General features: G+C 44.7%; 1 protein-coding gene across 1 annotated transcript in view; it reads left to right on the top strand.

Moving 5' to 3' along the window:
• Itpr2 (inositol 1,4,5-trisphosphate receptor type 2) overlaps window positions 1–24,864 on the top strand; it is a 381,718-nt gene that overhangs the window by 131,905 nt on the left and 224,949 nt on the right. The window contains exons 21-24 of the mRNA XM_034511341.2: window positions 704–854; window positions 15,257–15,450; window positions 20,270–20,399; window positions 24,360–24,417. Of these exons, the coding sequence (XP_034367232.1) occupies window positions 704–854; window positions 15,257–15,450; window positions 20,270–20,399; window positions 24,360–24,417 (533 nt within the window). The remainder of the gene's footprint in view (window positions 1–703; window positions 855–15,256; window positions 15,451–20,269; window positions 20,400–24,359; window positions 24,418–24,864) is intronic.

Below are 24,864 nucleotides of genomic sequence, written 5' to 3'. Positions count from 1 at the left end.
GAGTCTGTTCAGTTGGTCAGTCCTGTTTCTGCTTCTCTCAGGTGGGTGTTGGTGGCCTTTCTGCTGTGCTGGCTTGTCACCTCAGCCCTTTGCCACGTGGCTTTTCTGTGGCTGATTGTCCTTGTGACACGGCACCTGGCTTCCCACAGAGAGCAAGAGAACAAGAGAGACTGAGAAAGTAAGGGGAGAGAGAGAGAGACAGAGAGAGAGAGAGAGAGAGAGAGAGAGAGAGAGAGAGAGAGAGAGAGAGAGAAAAGAGAATATACCCACAAGCAGTGTTCTGTCATCTAACCTTAGGAATGATGCAGCATTTTGGCTGTGACACACACCAGCCTGACACATTGTAGGAGGGACAGCCTATACTGCAGCCATGTTGTTTCTTGTATTACCCAGAAGGCCACAGGCCAGTGTAGGGGCCATAGAATTCTGGGGCAGTGTATGGCTCATACTTAATAAAATAATTTAACCACTGATTAAGTGGAATCCTTTTGACTTAAATTTAATTAAGTGGTAAGTATTGTAACATAAACATTCCTTAAGTCACTTTGAAGACTCTGAATTAATCCTAGATCTGAATCAGTCACAATCTGAACAACCTCTTTGCAGGGATTTTAATTCCCAGGTGTTGAAGAATTAGGGGCTTAGAATTTCTCGAGCACTTTAGATACTGATTCCATTTCCAACGTTCCTCTCTCCCATGCAGGTGGTCCACCTGGCTCGGAACCTGATCTACTTCGGATTCTACAGCTTCAGCGAGTTGTTGCGGCTGACAAGAACCCTGCTGGCCATCCTGGACATTGTCCAGGCCCCCATGTCCTCGTATTTTGAAAGATTAAGCAAGTTTCAAGATGGAAGTAAGAACTCTGAGGAATGTGATGATGTTTTTTTATTAAACGGGAGGGAGGTTAAAAACCAAGGATATAACCAAGCATATAGAGAAACACATGTAATGTGTGTGTACGCTCCGTACAAACACTGGCCCACGATGGGGCCGTGTGATAACAGGGTGGACATGCAAGCACTTTCCTATCATGATAGTGTGTGTGTGTGTACAGGTCTGAAGTTAACATTAGGTGTCTGTTTAAACCACTGTCCACTTTATTAATATAGGCAGTGTTTCCTGAGGAACTCTTCATGAATATACTCATCCAGCTACTCTGTGTATTCAGTATTCAGCTTCCCTAAGGAGCCCTTATCTCTGCTTTTGGAGTGCTGGGATTACAGGCAGCTATCATGCCTGCTTGGCTTTGACATGGGTTCTAGGGATCTGAACCATCAAACTTTCAGTACTGTTCATATCATAACCATATATATATGTATGTGTGTATGTATATTATATATATAACTATATATTCATAGCCATATATATGTATATGTGTATATGTATACATGGAAACACACACATATACACATACATATATGTTTTTAATATTTGTAATGGTGATTGTATTAGGTTGGAAAGTGCCCCAAGACAGAAGTTGTTTCTGGGAATTATAAGGAAGAGGGGATGCTGCACATATCCCAGAGAAGGTGTGATCAAGGGAGGATTAGGCAGATGAGAGCAGGATCTGTGGTACAGTTAGAGCAGACGTCAGCTCAACACATGGAGGGTTGGAGCTGGGGTGGCCCTCTGGAGTTGTCACACACTGAGGCAAGAGGGTCAAATATGCCTTTGTGGCAGTCAGTGGTTTCTGTCTTCATTGTGGAAGAAGGTGTGTGACACTGGGGAAGGGGACACTCTGCCCAGGAGGGTGACACTGGGGAAGGGGACACTCTGCCCAGGAGGGTGACACTGGGGAAGAGGACACTCTGCCCAGGAGGGTGACACTGGGGAAGGGGACACTCTGCCCAGGAGCCATGTTGAATGAGAGGGTGGTGGTGATGCTGGCCTCTGGGAAAGCAGAGCTGGAGAAAGGCTTATGCAGACAGCACAGTAACAGCCACTGTGACACCTAAGACAGGATGGAAAAGGAGACACCAGATTCCAAGTGCAGACATGAAGAGGGACTCTCTGATCAGAAATTTCACGTGCGTCACGGAAAAGCTGAAAGGCTGCATTGCTGTTACCTCAGTCCCAGTCTTGTACACAGTACAAAAATTGCATGAGCCCTTTACCTTCAGGGTGATGTATGAGGAATTTAGTGCCTGCCTCAGAAACCTGAGCATTGACTGGACAGTTACTGGAGAGATATGCACACATGTCTCTTACTCCAGAGAGGACACTGTTTGTAGGCCAAAGGAATAATTCTAGCCAAGTCTAGCATAGTGAACCAGTGAGTTTCCTGAGTTACAGGAGTATGTGTGACTCAAAGATAGCCCCATCTCTGGGAAAGCACACCCCAGCATGGGCAACTCAGGCAAGCTCAGCCCTGGATCTCCCTCACAACATACTGGTTGCCAGGCAGAATGGAGCCTCCTCTCTCCAGCAATTGCCTTTTATATTTATAACTTTGAGGAGGGAACTTGGTGGATCATGTAAAGTTTCAGGAGCTTCCTGAGTCTTGTGTGTTTCATTTACTTCTTTAGTCCTGCGAGTTTCCCTCTTCCCTTCAGGAGGATGTGTTTTGATTTGGGAGAAAGAGGTATGCTCTATGATGTCTTCATAGGCACAGGTGTCTGAACACTGGCTTCACAGTTGGTGGTATTGTTTTGGAAGGATGTGGAATCTTCAGGAAGTAGAACCCTTGTTGGTGGAAGTGGGTCACCAGGAGTGAGCTTTGACATTTATAGTCTCATCTCACTTCCTGTCAACGGAGAAGTGAGGAATCGTTGCACCATGTTCCTACCTCCATGTCTTCCCCACCATGACAGGATGTATATTCTCTTCAACTGTGAGCCAGAATAAACCAGTCCTCCCTTAAGTTGCTCTTGTCTGGTATTCTGTCACACTGGCAGAGGCATAAAAGGGGGTTGTGTGACAGTCACCTTCAGAAAGTTGAAATACTGAGATAGTCCAGTATGTAAGAACACATGGAGAAAAGGGGACCTAAAGGATCACAGGTGGTGGCTCAGGGGCATCTAGAGCTGAGCAAGGCTGGAAGTGGGGAGAAAGGAGAAGGACCCCATGTCTTGTGTGCAAAGGGAAAGAGATAATGTGAGCCTAAGAAGAAGTAAGACCAGAAAAAAGAATGTGTGTGTGTGTCTGTGTGTGTATGTCTCCCTGTGTGTGTCTGTGTGTGTGTCTGTGTATGTATGTCTCTCTGTGTGTGTCTGTGTGTGTCTCTGTGTGTGTGTGTCTCTGTGTGTGTGTGTGTACCTCAATAATTCTCTGAAGAAGCAGCTGTAGGAATTTTTCAGTGACATAAGCTTCCATTTCCAGGCCCCAGCGGCAGCCAAATGTGCACAGTACCCCTGAGGCTCAAGCTGGACAAAGTCCAGCACACAGACGAGAGGTGGGCACGGTCCCACTCCAAGCCAAGAAGTCATTGGTCACTGATAGCTGTTGGGAGGGGGAGAGTTGGTTTTCTTTGAGGATAGAGCCCCTGCTAAGTCACCAGTGCTGTAGTGGACGGTCTCATAGCCAAGAGTATGAGACAGGCACAAATTGTACTTAGTGGGTTAAAAAAAAGGACATGAATTTGGGTGGGTAGGGGTGGATCCTGGAGGAATTGTGGGAAGGGATGAATATGATCAAATTATTCTACAAAATTCTCAAAGAACTAGAAACAATACAAAGCTGATAAAGAAAAAATATTCTCTGGGGGTTAAGAACTGGCCCCAGTGTCCTGTCTTTCACTGTAATGGGACATTCTGTCTTCGTACTGATCAATCTAACACTGTTATTGGCTAGATTATGTCTTAAGCAAAGACATACTGTCTTCAAGCAAGTGCTCTTAGCAACTTGCTCAGTCTCCGAGTGCTATCTGCTCTCTGATTTAAAAGCACTGACTGTGTAACTGATCTTTAGGGTTTAAGAATTGTGTCAGGAAGCACTTTTTTTTGTGTGTGTGTGGGGGGTTACACACTGGAGTGACAAAATTGTTGCAACCGGCTCTGCTCTACCTGGCTTGAGACAAAAGACTTGACAAGCCTGAATAGTTACTATGTTGCGGCCTGCTCCACTCTGCCTGGCTTGGCCTTTCAAAGGCTAGGATTAAAGGCATATGCCTGGCTTCAAATTGCCGCTCTGGTCTTCCCGTCAGGGTTTAGAGAGAGAGAGTGAGAGTGGGGATAAGCAGAAGAGACGCAAGGAATGGAGACAAGACAGAGGTTCTGATCAAGTCTCAAGTCTTTTTATATAAGGGAAATCTGGGGTATTTATACACTTTTGTCACGCCCCCTTGTAGGCATGTGGATATGACATAAGCCTTGGAGGCGTGGCTAGCATGTGGATAGCTGCTTTCTAGCCGCTTTCTGCTAAAGGTCGGCTCCCAACACAAAATGAGTGTGACCATAATGACCTACAAATGGACATCCTGGGTATTATTTGCAAGTTGTGCATTTATTAAATTATACAATTGTTTTCTTTTTATACCAAAGGCAGTAAAGTCCAAAGATTTTCCCCCTTTTCACTTACATGTGTGTGTTTGTGTCTGTGTGCATGTATGATGTGTGTGTTTGCATGTGCATGTGTGTGTTCATGTGTGTGCATGTGTGTGTGTATGTGCGTGTGTGTATGTGTGAGCATGCATATGTGTGCATGTCTGTGTGTAGATGTGTACATGTGTTTTCATGTGTGTGGGCACACATACATAAGCATGCTCCATGTACAGGCTCAATGTTGATGTCAGGAACAAGCCCACTGATTCCTATATTCCGTGTACTATACTTTGTCTACTATATTCCCTGAGGCAGGGTGTCTCAATCGAATCCAGAACTAATCAGTATGGATATGGATGGTCTCACTAGCCAGCTTGCCCTGGGGTTCTCTTGTCTCTGCTTCCTGAGGTGGGAATTACTCAGGGCTTCTAAGTGGCCCTCACACTTCTACAGCAAACACTTGAACCACGGAGCTGTCTTCCCAGCCTCTGGTTTTACCTTTTACTGATGCTTATAATAAAAGTTACCCTACAACTGTGAATCCCACTGTACCTCCTTCCTCCTCTATTTGTTAAAAATTAAACCAATTTTATTTTTAAAATAATTAATATTTACACGTGCATAAACAGTGCTTGGATCAAACCCACCTCTGACTCCATTCCTTCCAACTCCTCTCTGACTCTGCACCCAAGTGTCCCCTTTCAGTTCCATGTGTTCTTGCTCTTATTTTGTTTGTGCCTTTAACATTATTTTTAATTAATTTCTTTTAATTAAACATTTAAAATTCCATCAGTCCACCCTTCCTCTTTTTCCTCTAACCCTTTCTGTGGCCCTCTGTTCCTCCTTAAATTGTTTTTCTTTGTTATCGTTATACACACACAAATGTATAAATTTGTAAATACAACCTGCTGAGTCTATTTAGAGTGTCTTAGGTGTGTATGATTTCAGGGTTGACCACTTGGTTACTGGGAAGCCAGTTAGATATCTCATCAGTGGGAGAGACTAATTTTTCCTGTTTTCAAGGTCGTTTGATGCTTGCAGTTATTTGTGTAGGGATGCGACCCTGTGAGATATTTTCCTTCTGTGTTAGTATGTACTGGTGTTGTACTTCTGCAGGTCTTGTTTGGGAAGTCATAGTATTGAGGTATCACGGGCGTGCCTTCCTTGTCATTGCTAAGATACACAATTTCATAGCAGGTTTCCTGGTCCTCTGGCTCTTACAATTGTCCTGGTCCCGCCTTCCAAGATATTCCCTAAGCTTTAAGGGCAGACATTGCACTGTAGATATATTCATTGGGACTGGGCAGTTGATGATCAGTTGATCTTTGCAGTTTGATTAGTTGTGTGTGTTTTTTTTTTTTTTTTTTTGCAATGGCCTCTGTTTTCTGCAAAGAGAAGCTTTTTTTTGATGTGGGGATGAGAGCTACACGTATCTGTGGGTATAAAGAGTATTTAGAATGTAGTTAGGAATCACGCTATCTAGTAAGGTAGCAGTGGCACGTCCTCTTCTAAGATCCATGACATCACTAGACCTGGGAGGTTGCTACGTTTCTGGTACCATGATTTTCCTCCTGTTGAGCCATTGAATTAGTTGTTAGTTAACTCCAAGGTATGGATGCCATTATTGATTCTTTAGAGATTGTCTTACTTTTCAGTTGCTATGACAAAACATCATGACCACAGCAACTTATAAAAGGAAAGTATTTAATTGGGTGGCTTGCAGTTCCAGAGTCCACGACTATCATGGCAGGGAGCTTGGCAACAGGGAGGAGGGATGGGTGTTAGCAGAGAGCTTATGCCTGATCTACAACACTGGGCAAAGAGAGATAACTGGGAATGCTGTGGGCTTTTGAAACCTCAGAGACCACTCTCACTGACACACCTTCTCCAACAAGGCCACACCTCGTAATCTTTCTCAAACAGTTCCACCATCCAGGAACCCAGCATTCGAATCCATTAGCCTATGGGTGCCGTTCTCTTTCAAGCCATCACAGGGGTGTCTTGTCTTACTGGTCACTGTGATTTATAGCATCACAGCTGGGTGGGAACACTGATTGCTTTACTTGTTTGGAAGCTGCACAACACCTTCTGGTACTATGGAAATGAGGCTCTTGGAGGTCTTCAGGTTAGATATAGTGGGAATCTTCTGAGTCCTGAGACCAAAGTGTGTAGTTCCTCTAGCAAAAGGGACTTACCTTCAACCTCTGGGAGGCAACCAAGGCCCATAGCAATAGCCTATATTGTTTGGGAGTTGCTTGGACTACCCTCAGCAACAGCTTGAATAGAAGTTTCTCATGCCTGGTACTGGGTTTTGTTAGTCAGCAGCTCTTGTGGGAGTATTGTTAGCTCAAGTGTCATAACTTCATTTAATATATGTAAGTATGCAAACATAAACTAACACGATTCCTTGAGGCTTTATCAAACATCCTTGGTGTTATTTGTCCCTCCCTCTCCCTTCTCCCTCTCTAGCTAGAGTCCCCATCTGTTAGGAGCTGTCTTACCTGCCTGCTGTTTGGATGTATCTGGGTACAGAAAGGAAGCTAACCCGAAGCATCAGAATCTGTCCCTGAGCACCCTCAGGTGCAGTGAGGCTGTCTAATTAGGACTGTCCTTTTTTTTTTTTTTTTTTTTTTTTTCTGTAGTTGTCCCCCAGCCCCTGGGCCACAATCTAATAAGGTGACAGATCACAGTAAACTTCTGAAAGACCAGACAGCCAAATGGTTTCTCTGACATCTATTGATTTGCTTTTCCACAGCTCCAACTTCTTGGGGGTTTCCATAGTTCAGTCCTGACACATGACCCTTTGCCAGCCAGTGACTGTCACCTCCCTACTGGGATACAAGGAATGGCATTGGAAATGGGAAATCACTAGAAAAAAAAAAAAAACATGGAATTCCATTCTGTCTTGTTTCCTTTTCTGAGATTTCAGCTTTGGAGATTGTTCTAGTGTCATTTCTGTTGCTGTGATAAAATATCCTTGAAACAAGTAACTCAGGGGAGAAAGGGTTTGGCCTGGTTCACAATTCCGGATTACAGTCTATCACTGTAGGGAAGTCACAGAGGTGGGAGCTTGAGACAGCTGCTCACATGACATCCACAGCTACGGGGTGAGAAATAAATGCAAGCATGCACTCCTGCTCACATTTCTCTTCACGTACACAGTTCGCAGCCCACGTTCACGTGGCTCTTCCTTTTCAGCTAACCTAATTAAGAAAAATCTCTGCCAGGCATGCCATAGGTCAACCTGAGCTAGGAAACCTCTTTTGAGACTCTTTTCCAAAGTGACTCTAGGTTGATGTTGGGAATCATCCTGATCAGCCATCTACCGTGTTCACTGAGGCAAGGTCTTTGAATCAAACCTAGAAGTCACTGATATGGCTAGTGTCACTTCCCCACTTGCTAACTAACCATAGTGGGGATGAACTGCCTTGGGGCCCAGAGAATAAGATACGGATAGCCATAATGGCCGAAAGGATCAGAGTTGCCTGGGCTTGTTTGTAGCTCTGTGGTCCAACACAGGGTAGGGGAGAGGTCAGGAGCAAGAGTAGGGAGAGGTACTTTGGGTAATGGGGACCCAGGAAGAAACCTTGTGCCCAAAGGACTGGGAGGAGACTTAGAGGGCTTGGTGGCAAAGACCTGGGCACTCCAGTCCTGCTTTCTCCTTCTGTCCTGCCCTACCCTGCCCCTCTCCTTTCCTCCCTTTTCCCCTCCCTCTCCTGTTCCTCCTTCCCTCTACCTCTTCTTCTTGCTTTTCCTTTTTTATTGAGAGGAGTTCTCCCTGTGCAGTCCAGGCTGGACTCACTTCCTGCCCCAGTATCTAACATTCTAGGATCTGTGCGTTACTATTACCATGCTATAGAAGTTTATTTTCTACTTTTCTCACACTTCTCAAGGATTTCAGTACAGGACATGTTGCATTTACTAAGGATTTTTGTTTAGCTTGCTGTAGTTTCATTAGATCAAAAAGATTAAAACAAACCAGACCAACTAACTACAAACTTTCCTATGTGATATATGTGCATCAGAAAGACAAAATGTTTCAGAGACACTAACTTACAAATACATGTTTTTATTTATTAATTTTAAAAAGTCTGTTTCATCTAATATATCTTGGCCTAGATGATTTAGTAAAGAAGAGGCAGATTTATTGAGAAAAAAAACAGTAGTGGGAGAAAAAGCTATGAGAGTAGATTCTGTTTCTAGTTCTAAAGTTCACCTGTATGTGTTTAGTGTACTGACATGCACATTTGTTTTTCACAAATATTTACTTAGTACAGTGTGCTTCACTATACATAAAATGTACACTGTTCATAAATGTACATATTTTTAATATTAAAATAGAATTCCAAATATGGTTTGCAAAAATTATTAAGTGAGAAGGTAACTTAGTAAAATGTCTGTCATGCAAGCATGGAGGCCAGAATTCCCAGAATCCATGTAAAGGTCAGATGCTGTGGTGTGTAGTGTAATCCCAGTTCTGAATCTCTGGGGCTCACCAGCCTACTAGATGAAACTCCAGGCCAGTGAGAGAACTTGTCTCCAACCAGCCAACCAACCAACCAACCAACCAACTCACCCACCAATCAGTCAACCAACCAACCAACCAACCAACCCACCTACCAACCTACCCACTCACCATCCATCCATCCATCCATCCATCCATCCATCCATCCATCCATCCACCCATCCATCCATCCAACCAACCAGCCAACCAACTCACCCACCAGTCAACCAACCAACCAACCAACTCACCTACTAACCTACCCACCTACCATCCATCCATCCATCCATCCATCCATCCATCCATCCATCCATCTATCCATCCACCCATCCATCCATCCAACCAACCAGCCAGCCAACCTACCCACCCTCTCACTAACCAACTAATCAACCAACAAACAAGAAGTTGGATTATACCTGAGAATGACACCTGAGGTTGACCTCTGGTTTCTATAATCACACAAGTATGTACAGACTTACACACACAAGAACAGACACACTTCCATACACAGTTACCCTTACACACACACAGTTACACATACACCACCACCACCACTGCCTGGTCTTTTGTTCCTGTGGGTCTATTTGCCAACTTACATGACATGCATTTGTTGCCTCATCTTAAGAGAAGAATCAGATGGCTACTTTACCTGTGTCCATCAGTAATTTCAGGAAGACTTACAGGGTGAGGTATACATACAATTCATGTCACAAGACAAAGTTACTCTATGGCATCCTTATGGCTCTCTTAGTTAGGGGTTGCTCATATAATTACTGTATAAAAGCTTTTAAAAAATATCTTTCAATCATTTTGACTCAATATATATAGAAGGTTTATTCATGGTCCACCTATGTTTCTGTGAGGTGTGTCACCACAGGTAGACTTGAGCTTTTTTTTGCTACATTATCCCATGCACAGTGGTGAAGGATTTACTTCTGTCTCTGTGGCTCTGAGGGGGTCCTGATGCCTCTGAAGCTGCTGGGCTTGACAGAAATAGGTCTAGGTACTGTTCCTTGTGAATATGTATATATATATATATATATATATATATATATATATATATATATATACACACATATATATGAATATGCATTCTCCTACACTTGAAAAGTTAAACAAAGAAGTAATGATGCCTTATGTGTGTACGAATGATGTAAGATGTGAGAGCCACAGGACAGTAGCTTTGGTGCTGGGGGCGTACTTTGGGGAATTGACTCTAAAGGGGCCTGAAGGAGTGTTCTGGGTAGAAGGTATGTTCAAGTCTAGATGGCATACAGTGTATGTGTGCACAAATTTTTGTGAGACCCCCAAAGAACTCACATCTGATGCTAAGTTGCCTGTCAATCACAGAGCAGTATTCAGTCAATGCATGGCTCATCTGGCCAGCTGGGAGAAGTTAAGGATCAGTCTAAAACTCTGAGGCTTGGAATACTGAAATGTCAGTGTTTGACAAGGATGAGGGGTGGAGCTTGGCTATGTGCTGTACAGATCCTTTCAGGTCTCTAGTGTAGCGGATGAGAAATAATTTCCTCTCAGGTCATCCATTTGATACTTGGAGAAGATGGAGGATGAGGTCCTCATTTCCTTTCCGTTGCTGTCTGGAAACACCCTGATCATGAGCACGCTGAGGGAGGAAGGTTTATTTCTTCTTCCCATTCCAGGTCAAGGTAGTCACTCAAGGATGTCAAAGCAGGAACTCAATGCAGGAACCATGGAGGAGCATCGCTTGCTCAGATAGTTTTCTTATATAGTCCAAGCATGCTTGCCTAAGAATGGTGCCACCCACAGTGGACCCTCCCACAGTAATCAACAATAAAGACAAATGCCACAGGCCAATCTGATCTGGGCAATCCCTCAACTGAGACCCCCTCCTTCAGTGACTCTAGATAGCACACAAAGAGGACTTCAAATAAAATAATAAAATACAAGTTAGCTGCAGGTGAATGTCAGCTATGGTTCTGTTAAGTCTCATACTTCCTTTAAATCACTTGTTAATAGTTGTCAAGCCCAATTGTGATTCATGACCCTGCTCCTGTAGAGAGATTTATGAGACAGAAAACTTAACTTGTAGATTGTGTAGCTTCAGAATTACACAAATTTTTCATTACTTCTCACTCTTCTGAAATTGGTGACAGACACTTGGCCCATCAGGATGATAAAGACAAAAGCATCTGATCAAACCGTCCTGTGCTTCTGGAGTTCTCTCCTGGAATCAGGGGTCTGCCTTTTTCCCTAAGCGTGTTCCTCTGTTTCTGTATTTGTATTTGTGTTTTTATTGTGACAAGGTCTTTGTATAGCTCTGGCTATCCTGGAACTCCTTCTGTAGATCAGGCTAGCCTCAAACTCAACAGAGATTTACCTGTCTCTGTCTCCCAAGTACAGAGATTAAACATGTATTTAACCACACCCTTTTAATTTTTGACCTAACAGGGATGATTCCCATTTTTCTCAAGTTACTCAACACACTGTATCTGTTCAGATGCTTGATGTTGAGTTGGTTATTGAAAAAAAAAAGAATTGAAATCCTAGGGTGTTGATTTTCCAGAAATGTAAAATGATATGCATTATTTCCTTAACTGACAGGCTGTAAGTGTTAGTTATGGTTGAGAAGTATGGAGCTGTTTTGTGCAGCACTGAGGACTGGTCACCTTGGACTTATCTCCCAAGTCTAGAATTAAAATGAAAATTTCCTGTGGTAAATGGATATGGGACATGCTGTGTACCTGGGATTTGTGCAGTGGACACAGGACACTATGTGCCTGTGATTCATGCAATGGACACAGGACACCCCATGTGCCTGTGATTCGTGCAGTGGACACAGGACACCCCATGTACCTGTGATCCATGCAGTAGACACAGGACACCCCATGTGCCTGTGATTCGTGCACTGGACACAGGACACCCTGTGTGCCTGTGATCTGTGCAGCGGACACGGGACACCCGTGTGCCTGTGATTCGTGCAGTGGACACAGGACACCCTGTGTGCCTGTGATCCGTGCAGTAGACACAGGACACCCCGTGTGCCTGTGATCCGTGCAGTGGACACAGGACACCCCGTGTGCCTGTGAATTGTGCAGTGGACACAGGACACCCCGTGTGCCTGTGATTCGTGCAGTGGACACAGGACACCCCATGTACCTGTGATCCGTGCAGTGGACACAGGACACCCCATGTGCCTATGATTCGTGCAGTGGACATAGGACACCCCGTGTGCCTATGATTCATGCAGTGGACACAGGACACTATGTGCCTGTGATTCGTGCAGTGGACACAGGACACCCCGTGTGCCTGTGATCTGTGCAGTGGACACAGGACACCCCATGTGCCTATGATTCGTGCAGTGGACATAGGACACCCCATGTGCCTATGATTCATGCAGTAGACACAGGACACCCCATGTACCTGTGATCTGTGCAGTGGACACAGGATACTATGTGCCTGTGATTCGTGCAGTGGACACAGGACACCCCATGTGCCTGTGATTCATGCAGTGTGCCTGATGTTTTTCTAGCTGCAGAAGTTCACAGCATAAGCACTTCCCACCACAAGCAAGAGAATGCAACATCTTTGAATTGGAGACCTCTGAGTTGGCCATACATGGAAATTTCAGGAAAATTCTGTGGTCCACATGCCACAGGCATGTGAGGGTGTGGGAGGGTGGGATGTGCCCTCCTATCTTCCCGACGACACATGTTATGCATTAAGATGTTTGTGGCCTCTGGATTTTAATTTGTTGATGACAGGATCTATATCTGGGGGAAAGAATCGTCTAGGCTAACCTTCCTTATAATAATCATTTGGCTAAATGATTATTTTCCACGCAGATCTAAATAAGATGCAGACACAGTATGCTGCAGATTCCTGTGTGAACCAGGGGTAAGATTAGCAAAGGAGCCTGTTCTTCATGTGTGAGAAGATGCCCTGGGAGGCTAGCATGTAAATGTACCCAGCTGTGGGGTGCGGGCACTAGCTGGTGTCAGTGACTTAAAACCATCACTGCCTGCAACACCTTGCCAAGATGTGGGTGCACCACAGTGATTTGGAAATAATGGTTTGGATTGTTTGAGAGTTCTGGACAGTGGTGCCTCTGCCTCAAGATTCTTCTGCTAGAAAGCACAGGGTACTCACTTCTTCGTGTTGCCCCTGCTTTATCCAGTCTTGGAAATTCTTCAAACGTCAACATTTTTTGTTGTTGTTGTTGTTGTTATCTAAGTGACCATATAACAAAAGTTCCCAGGACTTCAAAATGAAAACCCAGGTTCATTTCTGCCTGGAACCTGCATGCCCATCAGAGAAACTGTCAGTATTTCCTGCACTCTGAAGCGTGTTACAGGAATGTTTCCTTTTATGATCCCAGCAGCTTGTGAATTTGGGGAAGGTGATGAATTAAAAGAGGCTGCAACCTTTCCACGGTGTACTTGTGTGTAGCCACGGTTGCTCATGCCGTCCGGTGCATGTGCATTCTTTCCAGCCATCTTTAAAATTATTGTATTGATTAGTTCCCTCTCAACCTTGTAAGTGTTCCCACGGTTTACAGTCTTTTAGCACTGGGAGTTCTGTTGCCCCAATCCCATTTTTGTCTCCCCTCCCCTCGGCTCACACCCTCTACACTGCTGGAAGGGAACATGCTTTGCTATTCCCTTTGCCTCCATTTCAGGCAGAAGCTCATGAGTGTGCAAAAAGTCAAGACTACTGTTTGCAAAGAAAAGGCGGCATGCGTTTCTTTGAATCCAGTTGCTTGCTGTAAGAGCTGAGACACAGGAAACCAGTTGGGACCTAAATCATGGGAGTGACCGGGTACTCCCTTGGCTGGCTGACTGTGGTCAATGTGGAGGAGATGTGGTTGCGGATTGTGCTCTAGTGTGGATGGAGAAAATCCATGGGAAGCAAACTTAGGGAATGACAGGCATGTCACTGGAGACAAATGGAATGCACACTGTAGGAGCATTCAGGCTTCTCCTGGGATGAGAAACTGTTTACCTTTAACCTGACTTCCAAGTTCTTTTTGTGTTATGAAAGCCCCAAAGCCCTTTGTCTGGGTAGCGAGTGGAGGTGCCCGAATACTAAATCTGACACTTTGTGCGCTCTTGGTACCCAGCCAGGACCTTGCCACCCTCCTGTGTTGTTGGTCATTTCTAAAACCATGAGTTTTACAACAGAGACTTCCTTCACGAGGCAGCCGACTCCAATCCCTCTAAGGATTCTGCTCAAGGATATTTATGGGACCAAAAGCACAGAGGTGGTTTGAGATGTAGGGAAGCCCATGAGCAAGTGACAGCACCAGCGGCCGCACACATGCACACTCTTCTGACCCTTCCTGGGAGGCCTGTGTAGAAACTATCCCTTGTGCCTGCAGTGTCTAATGTCGAAAGATTTCACAGTTGATCCTCAGAGGCACAAAGTGAAGAGGTCAGCTTTAGTGTTTTGAACCAATTAAGATGGTCTCCAAGTCTCTCCTTATAAACAAAACAAACAACTGAAACCATTGAAGCAATCTTGTGGGTTACCCTCACCAGGGTGTTTACAGAGCAATGAGGACTCTGCGCAGGGCAGGGTCTTGTTTCTTTATCACTTAGGTTAAGTCACTTCTAAAACTGATGGTAAAAGACAGTCACAGTCAGAGAAACCACAGGGTGAATTTGGGTTTTCTCCAAGCTTCCACAGAACTGATTGTGCTTTGGGGTTTTAAATTCATTCTCTCTCTCTCTCTCTCTCTCTCTCTCTCTCTCTCTCTCTCTCTCTGTCTCTTTGAAGCAGGCTCTGGCTATGTTGCCTAGAGCATCTGAACTCTGTCTATCCTTCTACCTCAGCCTCTCATGGAAGAGTGACAGACTTCATTCTCTCTACCTGGTCTCTCTAGAGTTGAAACTTGAGGGTTGAAACATTTTATGAGAGAGAGAGAGAGAGAGAGAGAGAGAGAGAGAGAGAGAGAGAGAGAGAGAGAGAGAGAAAGAAATAACCTTCTTAATTTGCTTATATGGACATAGTCACGGTCTTTGATTCTTCACTAGTAATTTGCTGTATCTTAGAGATAAAAACCATTTTTTTTCTTGTTTGTCAAACCATTCTATAACACCTTAACTCCCAACACCCATTGCACTGATATGCCCTAGCCTTTGCAGTAATGAATGAAAACAGAAATCCCACAGATGCAGTGAGTTACATGTGGGGGTGTGAAGGCTGCAGCTAAGTCCTCATGGCAAAGTGAATAAGCCCTGCGGATGCTGTGGCCTCCCGTGCTTTGCATGTGTTGACTGAGTCCTCTTCTTGTGCCAGGCAACAATGTCATGAGGACCATCCACGGGGTGGGAGAGATGATGACACAGATGGTCCTCAGCAGAGGCTCCATCTTTCCAGTGAGTGTGCCCGATGCACAGCCCAGCGTCCACCCCAGCAAGCAGGCGAGCCCCGGCGAGCAGGAGGATGTGACGGTGATGGACACCAAGCTGAAGGTTATCGAGATTTTACAGGTATGTCCAGCACTGTCCTCTGTCACCGTCAGAGTGTATGTGTGTCTCTCTGTGTGTGACTGTGTGTGTGTGTCTGTGTGTGTCTTTCTGTGAGTGTGTGTGTGTATGTGTGACTGTGTGTGAGTGTCTGTGTGTGTGTGTCTGTGTGTGTGTGTCTGTGTGTGTCTTTCTGTGAGTGTGTGTGTGTATGTGTGAGTGTCTGTGTGTGTGTGTCTGTGTGTGTGTGTCTGTGTGTGTCTTTCTGTGAGTGTGTGTGTATGTGTGAGTGTCTGTGTGTGTGTCTGTGTGTGTGTGTCTGTGTGTGTGTCTGTGTGTGTCTTTCTGTGAGTGTGTGTGTGTATGTGTGTCTGTGTGTGTGTGTGTCTGTGTGTGTCTTTCTGTGAGTGTGTGTGTGTATGTGTGTCTCTGTGTGTGTGTGTCTGTGTGTGTCTTTCTGTGAGTGTGTGTGTGTGTGTATGTGTGAGTGTCTGTGTGTGTGTGTCTGTGTGTGTGTGTCTGTGTGTGTCTTTCTGTGAGTGTGTGTGTGTATGTGTGTCTCTGTGTGTGTGTCTGTGTGTGTCTTTCTGTGAGTGTGTGTGTGTATGTGTGAGTGTCTGTGTGTGTGTGTGTGTGTGTGTGTGTGTAAAACTTGTGGTAATCCTTCTGCCTCAGCTTTCTGAGTGCTGAGAATCCAGGTGTTAGGCATGATTCCTGGTTTTGCTGTGTAGCTATGTTGCAATGCTGTTGGTGTGATGTGATTCTGAAATGTTGCTTTAGATTCTGGAAGGCCATTGCCCTCATTTTATGACTACATTTAGGCGAGGACCAGCTGGCAGTCTCAGACAGACGCTGCTCCTCACACCCACCCCTGCACTAATGGCATCCGGCTACTGTGAAGTGCTTTGAGGTGATAACACGGCTTTCCCCGTGTGTTTATTATCAGCTAGTGCTGACTGAGATGAAGGCAGGATTGAGATTGAAGAAGGATGCTGAGGCAGGCACAGTCAATGACGGCATCCTAACCACTTTTCTGTGTTTAATTGCTTGAAACATACTTGTGTGTTCCACATTTTCAGATTTCTTGTTGTTACAGGAAACTCAAAAATTTTATGTCAGACACGCTGGTATACTCCTATAATTCTAGCACTCAGGAGGCTGAGGCAGGAGGATTTCTGTTAGTTCAAGGCCAGCCTGAACAACACAGCAAAACCCTGCCCCCATCATTATTCACTAAACATATTCATTGCCGATTTATTACTTTACATAATTACCTCTCTTTGTGTTTCTAAGGGGCTGTGGATGCTTTTTTTTGTTTTTTTTTGTTTTTGTTTTTTTTTTGTTTTGTTTTTTGCACATTAGCTAAGTTTAATACTTACTTAGCCTTATCAATTTAATGAGCTCAGTTATTTCATTTTCCAGACCCCTCATCACAGAAGCTATGAGTTCTAGCATTTTGTTTTGGGGTGAGTCTGGGAAGCAGGGTCTCAGTACCTTTGTGATAGCATTTATTCCAGAGCCAGGAATGGAGCCTGTAGCTTTCAAGACTCTCTTAAGAATGTGAACAGAGTTTCCCAAACCTTTCATCATCACTGAGCAGGGACTGAGCTCCCAGAAGCAGGTCAGCAGTCCTGGAAGGCTCTGTGCATTTCTCATTCAAAGTAATTAGATTTATAATCATAACACACTTCCCAGTTCCTCCAGGGTTTCCAAAGGCCGAGTCCTGAGAAATGTTGGCAGGCTTCCCTACCCTGCGTTCATGGCCTTGAAAATTTATGTCATGTTCTTACCCTGAAGCTGAGAAAGGGGCCTATGGGGCCCAGTTCAGTGTTGTGTCCCATCTGTCTGTGGCATCCCCCCAGCCCCTCCCGGCTTCTGCCAGTGGATGATCACTGAATCACTGATACATGTGGGCTGCAGTGGTGGTTTCAGCACCAGTGCCTCTCACAGTGACCCCAGGAGGAGCTGCTGTGTGCTGCAGCCACAAGGCTTCCACCCAGCACTTGGACAATTTCCTCTGATGTTGTCTGACTTTCAGGCAGGATCTCCTCTTTGACAGATGCCACAACCAACTGCCTTCTCAGAACATCTCTTCAACAGTCCCCGGCACTACACTCACTGGCTGCTCTCTGCCAGGTCTTCCTCCTCAGGGGCCGCCCCTCTTTACCCCATTTAAATAAAAACATGTTTTTCAGTGAACACTGTCTTATCCTTCCCTCTGGCCTTATTCTCTCTCTCTCTCTTTCTCTACCTTTAAACACTTTAAATTTTATTTTTATCTTGTTAAGACAAAATTTGTTTTGTAGGCTGGCCCAGACCCCACTTAGGCTGGTCTTGAACTCATGAGAATTCTCCTGCCTCAGTCCCCAGTGCTGAGAATGTTGGGATTATAGCCGTGAACCACCATGCCTGGCCTCTTTTCTGTCTTAATTGTGATCTGGCTCCTTATCTTACTGTATCTGTATCTTCATAATTTAGAAACACTAGGAGAGCAAAGGTCAGGAGATGAAATCCTGTGAGTTCTCATCTGCTTCCTTAGTGTCTCACGTTGAATTCTTCTTTTCCTCCTTGGGCATTTGAGTTTTAAAAATCCCTTGTGTATTCAGCACCAACAGCCCAGCTTCTGTCTCCAACCTCCTGCTTCAGGACCCAGCCTCAGGCTCTTTGTTAGTCAATGGTTCCCACGTTGGTCTGCTCTACACCCTGTCAATCCCCATTCACTGGAGTCTCTCCATCCACCGTGTGTCGTATTCACAGCAGGTTAACAGAAGAGTCGCTGTGGGCTTTGTCCCCACCCCCACCCCCAACTTTATATTCAAGAGCCACACTGATGACCTTGCCTCCTGAAAAATATTATATTAAAAAAGATTTTAAATTTCTGTATGCACGTGCTTGTGTGTGTGTGTGTGTGTGTGTGTGTGTGTGTGTGTGTGTGTTATATGCACATGAATGCAGATGCCTGCAGAGGCCAGAAGAGAGTACTGGCTTTCCTGGAACTGGAGTTACAGGTGGTTGTGCAGCATCTGACAAGGTGCTGGGATTCAACTTGAGTCCCTGCAAGAGCACCATCTTTCCAGTGCTGTGGGAGCTTTGTGTATACCTCACCGTCTACCTCTGCTTGGCAAACAAACATGGATGAACTTAGCTAAGGGTAGCTGACATGAGCTTGCTTCCATTTTGGTGAAGCATGAAGACCTTTAAAGTGTAGAGAAGAGGATGGTAGAGATGGAGGGGGGAGAGGACAGGAAAAGGTAGGGAAGGATGGAAATGAGAGAGGGGAGGGAGGAAGAGAGGGAGGAAGGGAGGGAGAGAGAATGGACAGGAATCGGGTAGGAAAGGATGGAGATGAGAGAGGTAGAGAGAGACACTGGCTACATTATCATAAGAAGTATCATAAAAGGAGTGTGCTGTGGGTGCTCCAAGTGTCTTGAGAACTTACTCTCATGGTGTGGAGAAGAGAATCAAGGTTCATTGGACTCTAAACAAGCCTGAGGATGCAATGGGAAATTGTGTGTGACACAGCACTCTTGGGACAGAGCACTGAGAGGGGGTGGCGCCTGGGTGGAGGGAGGGCCCTGGAAGCAAACAGAAGAGAATGCTCATTGATAACACAGAAGGCATGTTTTCTAAAGCCTTGGCTACCATAGTGTTCACTGTTCATGAAGGAGACCCTTTGAGACCACAGGAGCACTGGTAACAGCTATGCTCAAAAACCTCAGGGCTTTTCTCAGGGCAGCTGAGTGAAGGCCACTAAACTCAGAAGAGCACATCTCTCCTGACGGTCTTCCCGGATCCCCCGGCTCAGCCCTGTGGACCACCTCATAACAAAGCTATCCCTTGTTTTCCCAGTGCAGTAACTTGTCTGGGGAGGGATTCCCAATGTTTGGGTTCCTCAAGGCTCCCAGAAGAGCTTGGGCCTTAAGGGTAACTTCATTAGAGTCTACACACCACTGAGATGGTAACAGAAATCGGAGGAGGCATGAACACTTCGGAGAAACCTAGGAACCAGGATGTCAGCCAGCCTGGTGGGCCTGGCTTCTGGGCTGATGTCAGTAGAGCTAGATCAACCCTACTGCAGTTGAACCACAGCCTTTCTGTATAAAAACAGCGCTAGCATTTTCTTCTCAGCAAAGAAAACTGCAAGTGTTTCTGGGATCATAAGAGCATTGCCTCTTACACCTACAAAGCACCACTACCGGAAATGCTTCTTAGACCCACAAGGTGCCCTACCAGAAATGTTCAGAGGACAGTTGTGGGCACTAGATTTTCTTGTTTCTAAAACAAATGGAGGCCAGAGATAGTGGCATATATGTATGTGCGATCCTAGCTCTTGGGAGGAGGGACGGGATGTTCAAGGTTATCCTCGGATACACAGGGAGTTTGAGGCCATGGGGGGGGGAGGTAATAAACAAACAAACAAACAAACAAACAAATGTGATCTCAGTGCTGACCAATGAAGACATCTATCTCCCTTTCCTTCATTTCAAAACTAACATAAACAGGCAAACAGCTGAGTGTTTATAGTCTGCAGGTAAGATCTCTGATTAGCTCATTTGGAAGGCTGAGAAATGTGGTTGCTGTGTATCATGGCTTGCATTAAAAACTTGCTCTGAGTGTGTGGGGCACGCATGTCATAGTGGCCAACTCTGCGGAGCTGGTCCTCTCCTTCCACCTTACCTAGGTTCCTGGGATGGTAGCCGGGCGTATGTGGCAAGGGCTTTACCCATGGAGCCATTTCTCTAGCCCACGACTCACGTGTTTGACCGCCGTTCTACTGCCAGGGTATAACGGGGTCTTTCAGTACGTGCTAATGGAGCTAAGCTTGCCATGTTGCTTCTTCTAGTTCATCCTGAGCGTCAGGCTGGACTACCGGATCTCTTACATGCTGTCCATATACAAGAAGGAATTTGGGGAGAACAATGACAACGGTGACCCCTCCGCCAGCGGCACCCCGGACACACTGCTACCGTCAGGTATCTCTGTGGCAATACTCTCCGTTTGCATTCTGTGTTCTTTAAAACTTATTTTAAACAATACTTTTCATCCCTTGGGAGTTTTGTGTATTTATACAATGCATTTTGTCATAGCCATCCTTCACTACTGCCCCCACAATGCCCACACCTCATTTTCCTTCACCATTCACTTCCTTGTTTTTACCGATAACCTCCTGAATCCAGTTGGGTGTGTGGCTATTCACAAGGGTGTGATCAACCTACCAATAGCCATGTCGTCAAAGAAAAGTGACTCTCCTTCCCCAGTGGTCATCATTTGCCAACATCCATGCTAGGACTTTGGTTTTTTGGCTGGTCTGATCCGGTGAAGGCCTGATTTACCTCAGCTGCTTCAAGTTGACTGTGCACCAGCCGTATCATGTCTAGACATCAGCATGTCAAAGCACTCGTGTCAGCTTACTGACTCCATTCTCTCTGCCCCATCTTCTACAAAGTCCCCTGCAGCTTGGATGTGGGAAGTTGCTCGAGATGACCCACCCCCAGCCGAGCACTCGGTGTCATTTATACTCTGTATTTTGACCAGGTATCTGTATTAACCGTTATCCATGGGAAAAGAAGCATCTCTGACCAGAGCTGAGAGCAGCATTGATCTATGCATGCAAGCACAAGTATTTAGAAAGCTGTTTGTCAGCACAGGCTTTTAGTAAAACAACATTAGGTTCTGTGATAGTGCCTGTGATCTCCCCAGCCACGGGCTGTTGGCCAGCCACGAAATCTCTTCTGGGGTGCGGGCTTCATATCCAATCAAAAAGTGGCTGGCTAATCCTGTAACTATTATGCCTTTATTGTTCAGTGGGCACATCTTGCCAGCATGTGTCTGTACTGAAATATGCAGCATGCAGCCCTGAGTGAGATTTGAAGTGGTTCCTCCCTCAGGAGCCTGCGAAGCTCTTCTGGCTCATTGTAAGTTAGCCAGCAGGAGGAGAGCTTTCTGGTCTATTGGGGCTGTTTTCTCTGTGTCTTGAATCCAAAGTGAATAATGTCTTCAGCCATTGGCCTTGCTGTTTAGTATTGGTGGGCAACCAAGGGTAATGATGATAGCCTGGCATTCGGACTGCCCCTGGGGCCGCGTTGATCAATAACTCACAGGGAGCTATTCTGTGTCTTGCACTAAGATTTTAATTTAATAACCCACGTTTTCTAGAAGTAGCACAATCTACTCTTGCAGGGAACTTTTGTTTAAAAATCAATATGTGTGCATATGTGTGTGTGTCTGTATATGTATATGTGGGGAGTTTGCATATCTGTATGTGTGTAATACATATATGTGTAATATATGTATTATATATATTTATTATATATAATACATATACATATATATGTATGCATATATACATATATATGTATATATATGTATTATATATCCAGAGAACATACACATATGCAAATATATGTATACACACATATGTATTTGTATATGTGAATAGTGTGTGTGTATATATTTGTATTTAACTAGCTTACAAAATAATGGATGGCCATAAGACTTCTTTGTGACCCTTGATTTTGCATTTTGCTTTTAAAGATTCCCAAGCACCTTTTCTATCTATCTTAAAACAAAAGCACAGTCTCCACAGTCAGGAAGCAGAGAAGGTTGAGTGCTAGTGTTTGGCTCACTGTGAGGGGCGGCACCACCCACATTCAGGGTGGATGTTCCCAGCCTCAATATAACCTTCCTGAGAACATCCTTATGGACACAGCCAGGGGTGTTTCCATGGAGACTCTAAATCAGGGCTGGTTAGCAGTGAGGACATCAAAGTCGGGGATCCCTGAGGCCTAGCCAGCTCCAGAGTCTGGATCTTTTGCACATTATGTTCTTTGGGTGAGAATCTGAGAAAATGTTCATGCCTGGATCAGAGAGCAGTGTGAAGTGCATCTGAGAAGGGCAGTGTCTATGCACAAGCTCCAGTTAGCCAGAGAACAAAGAGGAAGGGCTCCCCGAAGATTCGTCTGTGCCGGTGCTGCTTTGGAATTCTGCCTCACACTTAAACACTGAAACGTTTCTGAGACTTGAAAGATAATCCCAAAGAGCACAGCAATGGCTGTAAAATTTAGAGGCCATAGAAAGGGCTTTGTGAAGACTCAGAAATATTAACTCACCTTTTACCTGGATGGGCCAGGTCAGTCCTGGTGGGCTGTAACTACATTTTAGAACAGAGACAGCAGTTAGCAAAGCTCTTCTGAGGCAGCTGTGCACAAAGAGAAACTCCCCAGCAGTGTTAGGAGCTATAGTCCCCATCTGTCAATCAGCTGGACAAGAAGGAGTCATTGACTGTAATGAGAGTGGGGCCAGAGCAGTTGCCTCTCTATCCACCTCTGACCAGCAGGCAGCCTGCCCTGCAGATGGACAGCTGCTGTTCCACCCAGGGGAGGAGTCACTCCTGACACCCCTGCAATACTGCAGCTTCCCAGAAATATAGACCCCAAAGGGCTGTTTCCAGGAATGGTCAAACAGAGCCAGAAAGCCGTGCTGGCGGCTGCATTGACAGAAGCATAACAGTTATTGGCTCCCAGAAGCCAGATTTCTGGAAACATGAGTTCTGAGTGTCCGTAAAGTACCCAAGCAAAGGTTGGGGCACCCCGGAAAATCTTCTCTTAGATGGAGAAGATGTCTTTGAGAGAGAGAGAGAGAGAGAGAGAGAGAGAGAGAGAGAGACTATCTGTATGAGTATGTGTGAGTGTGTATGTGAAGATAGTAGGATTTCTCCTTCTTTTTGGCATCTCTTTTCTTTTCATGCTCTAGAGATACTTGTCTTACACAGGAAATAACCCTGCTCTACAAGAAAAAGAGAATTTCAAATGTGGCAGAAAGATCACATTGCTGGGAAACACAGTGACTCTGCTCTTTAAATAGATTTTGATTCTTTAAAAAAAAATGCTTTTCCCTGTGTGTTGGAGAGACAGCTTAGCTGTTATGAACATTGGCTGCTCTTTTAGAACCCTGGCTGGGTTTCCAACACCAACATGGTGGTTCACAACTGGATGTAGCTCAAGTCCCTGGGCATCTGACACCCTTTTCTGGACACTACACATAGGTAGTACACAGACATGCATACAGGCAAAACATTCACACATGTGAAGTAAAAATAAAGGAGAACAAAATTGTTCTATACCATCACTAGTGTGACCTGTATTTTTATGTAGGCATACACACATATATTTGACTTATCAAATGCACACATATAGTTACTTATAAATAAGAACACCTTTGTAAATATGCCTATTGATGGCAGTAATATGTTAATTTAAAGCATAGCTTATATCAAATAGGTAGATATCTCATTTGCAGCTCTGGATTCAGTACACAGCATCTAAATATATATGTATGCATGTATAAACTTCAATTAAGATGTTCATGTTTGTTCTAGTTTTTTTTTTCTCATGTCATGATAAAATATTCCAGCAAAGAGTGATTTAGGAGAGAAAGGGGTTTATTTCAATGTGTATTTCTAGGTTATAGTCCATGTGGCAGGGCAGTTACAGAACATACTCTTGAGAGAGCTGGTCACACCACAGCCACAGTCAGGACAAGAGAGAAATAAGTGCACACATATGTATTTGCTTGTGTTCAGCTTGGCTTCTGCACTCTTCAACAATTTAGGATCTCATACCTAGGGAATGGCGCCACCCATGGTGGGCTGAATCTTCCCACATCAGTGAACATTAGTAATCAAGTCAGTCCCCCACATGTGCCCACAGGCTAACCCAATTTAGACAGTTCCTCATTGAAAATGTCTTCCTAGTTGATTCTAGGTTATGTCAAGCTGACAAAGCATCATGCTGATTGAGTGGAGCCATACTGTAATTTGGTGAACTATTAGTATTCAGTGTTGCAAAAGGTATTACGATAAAAAATATGTTTGAGTAAGTGAACGTGAACGTGCATTAAGACAAAATAAAAGTGTTCACTGTGTTTCTTCACAGCTCTTGTCCCTGACATCGACGAGATTGCAGCTCAGGCAGAAACTATGTTTGCTGGAAGGTACTGTAATGAGTGTTTAATATATATATATATATATATATTCACCTAGAACTTTATTCATAGTTTGTTATCGTTCATCTTTTTACTCATATTTAGATACCCCGGTTGCTGATAACACAATTTCTCCCAGAAACGAAGCTTTAAATTTACTCTAGAGGAAATAACATGACTCTCATTTAAGCCACCTTCAAAAACTGGGAGAAATCGGGTGGACATATTTAACTCTTTCAGAATTCTTAGCTTTTATTTCCTTAGATGATGAGAGACTACAAATGCCCTTCGGCTCCACTACGTAAATGCTGCGGTGTCTTGTAACACATCGCTTAGATAGGTGAGGCAAGAAAGCAGCTTCTTTTGATGTTGTCCTTAACTCTATACATGAGAAACGAGGCTTTTCTTCCAGCAAGAAGCATCCATGATAGAAGAAAGTAAGGTGCCTCAGGTACC

Source organism: Arvicanthis niloticus, chromosome 9 (assembly GCF_011762505.2).
Source record: "Arvicanthis niloticus isolate mArvNil1 chromosome 9, mArvNil1.pat.X, whole genome shotgun sequence".
Taxonomy (NCBI): Eukaryota; Metazoa; Chordata; class Mammalia; order Rodentia; family Muridae; genus Arvicanthis; species Arvicanthis niloticus.
This window is presented reverse-complemented; position numbering and strand designations above follow the sequence as displayed.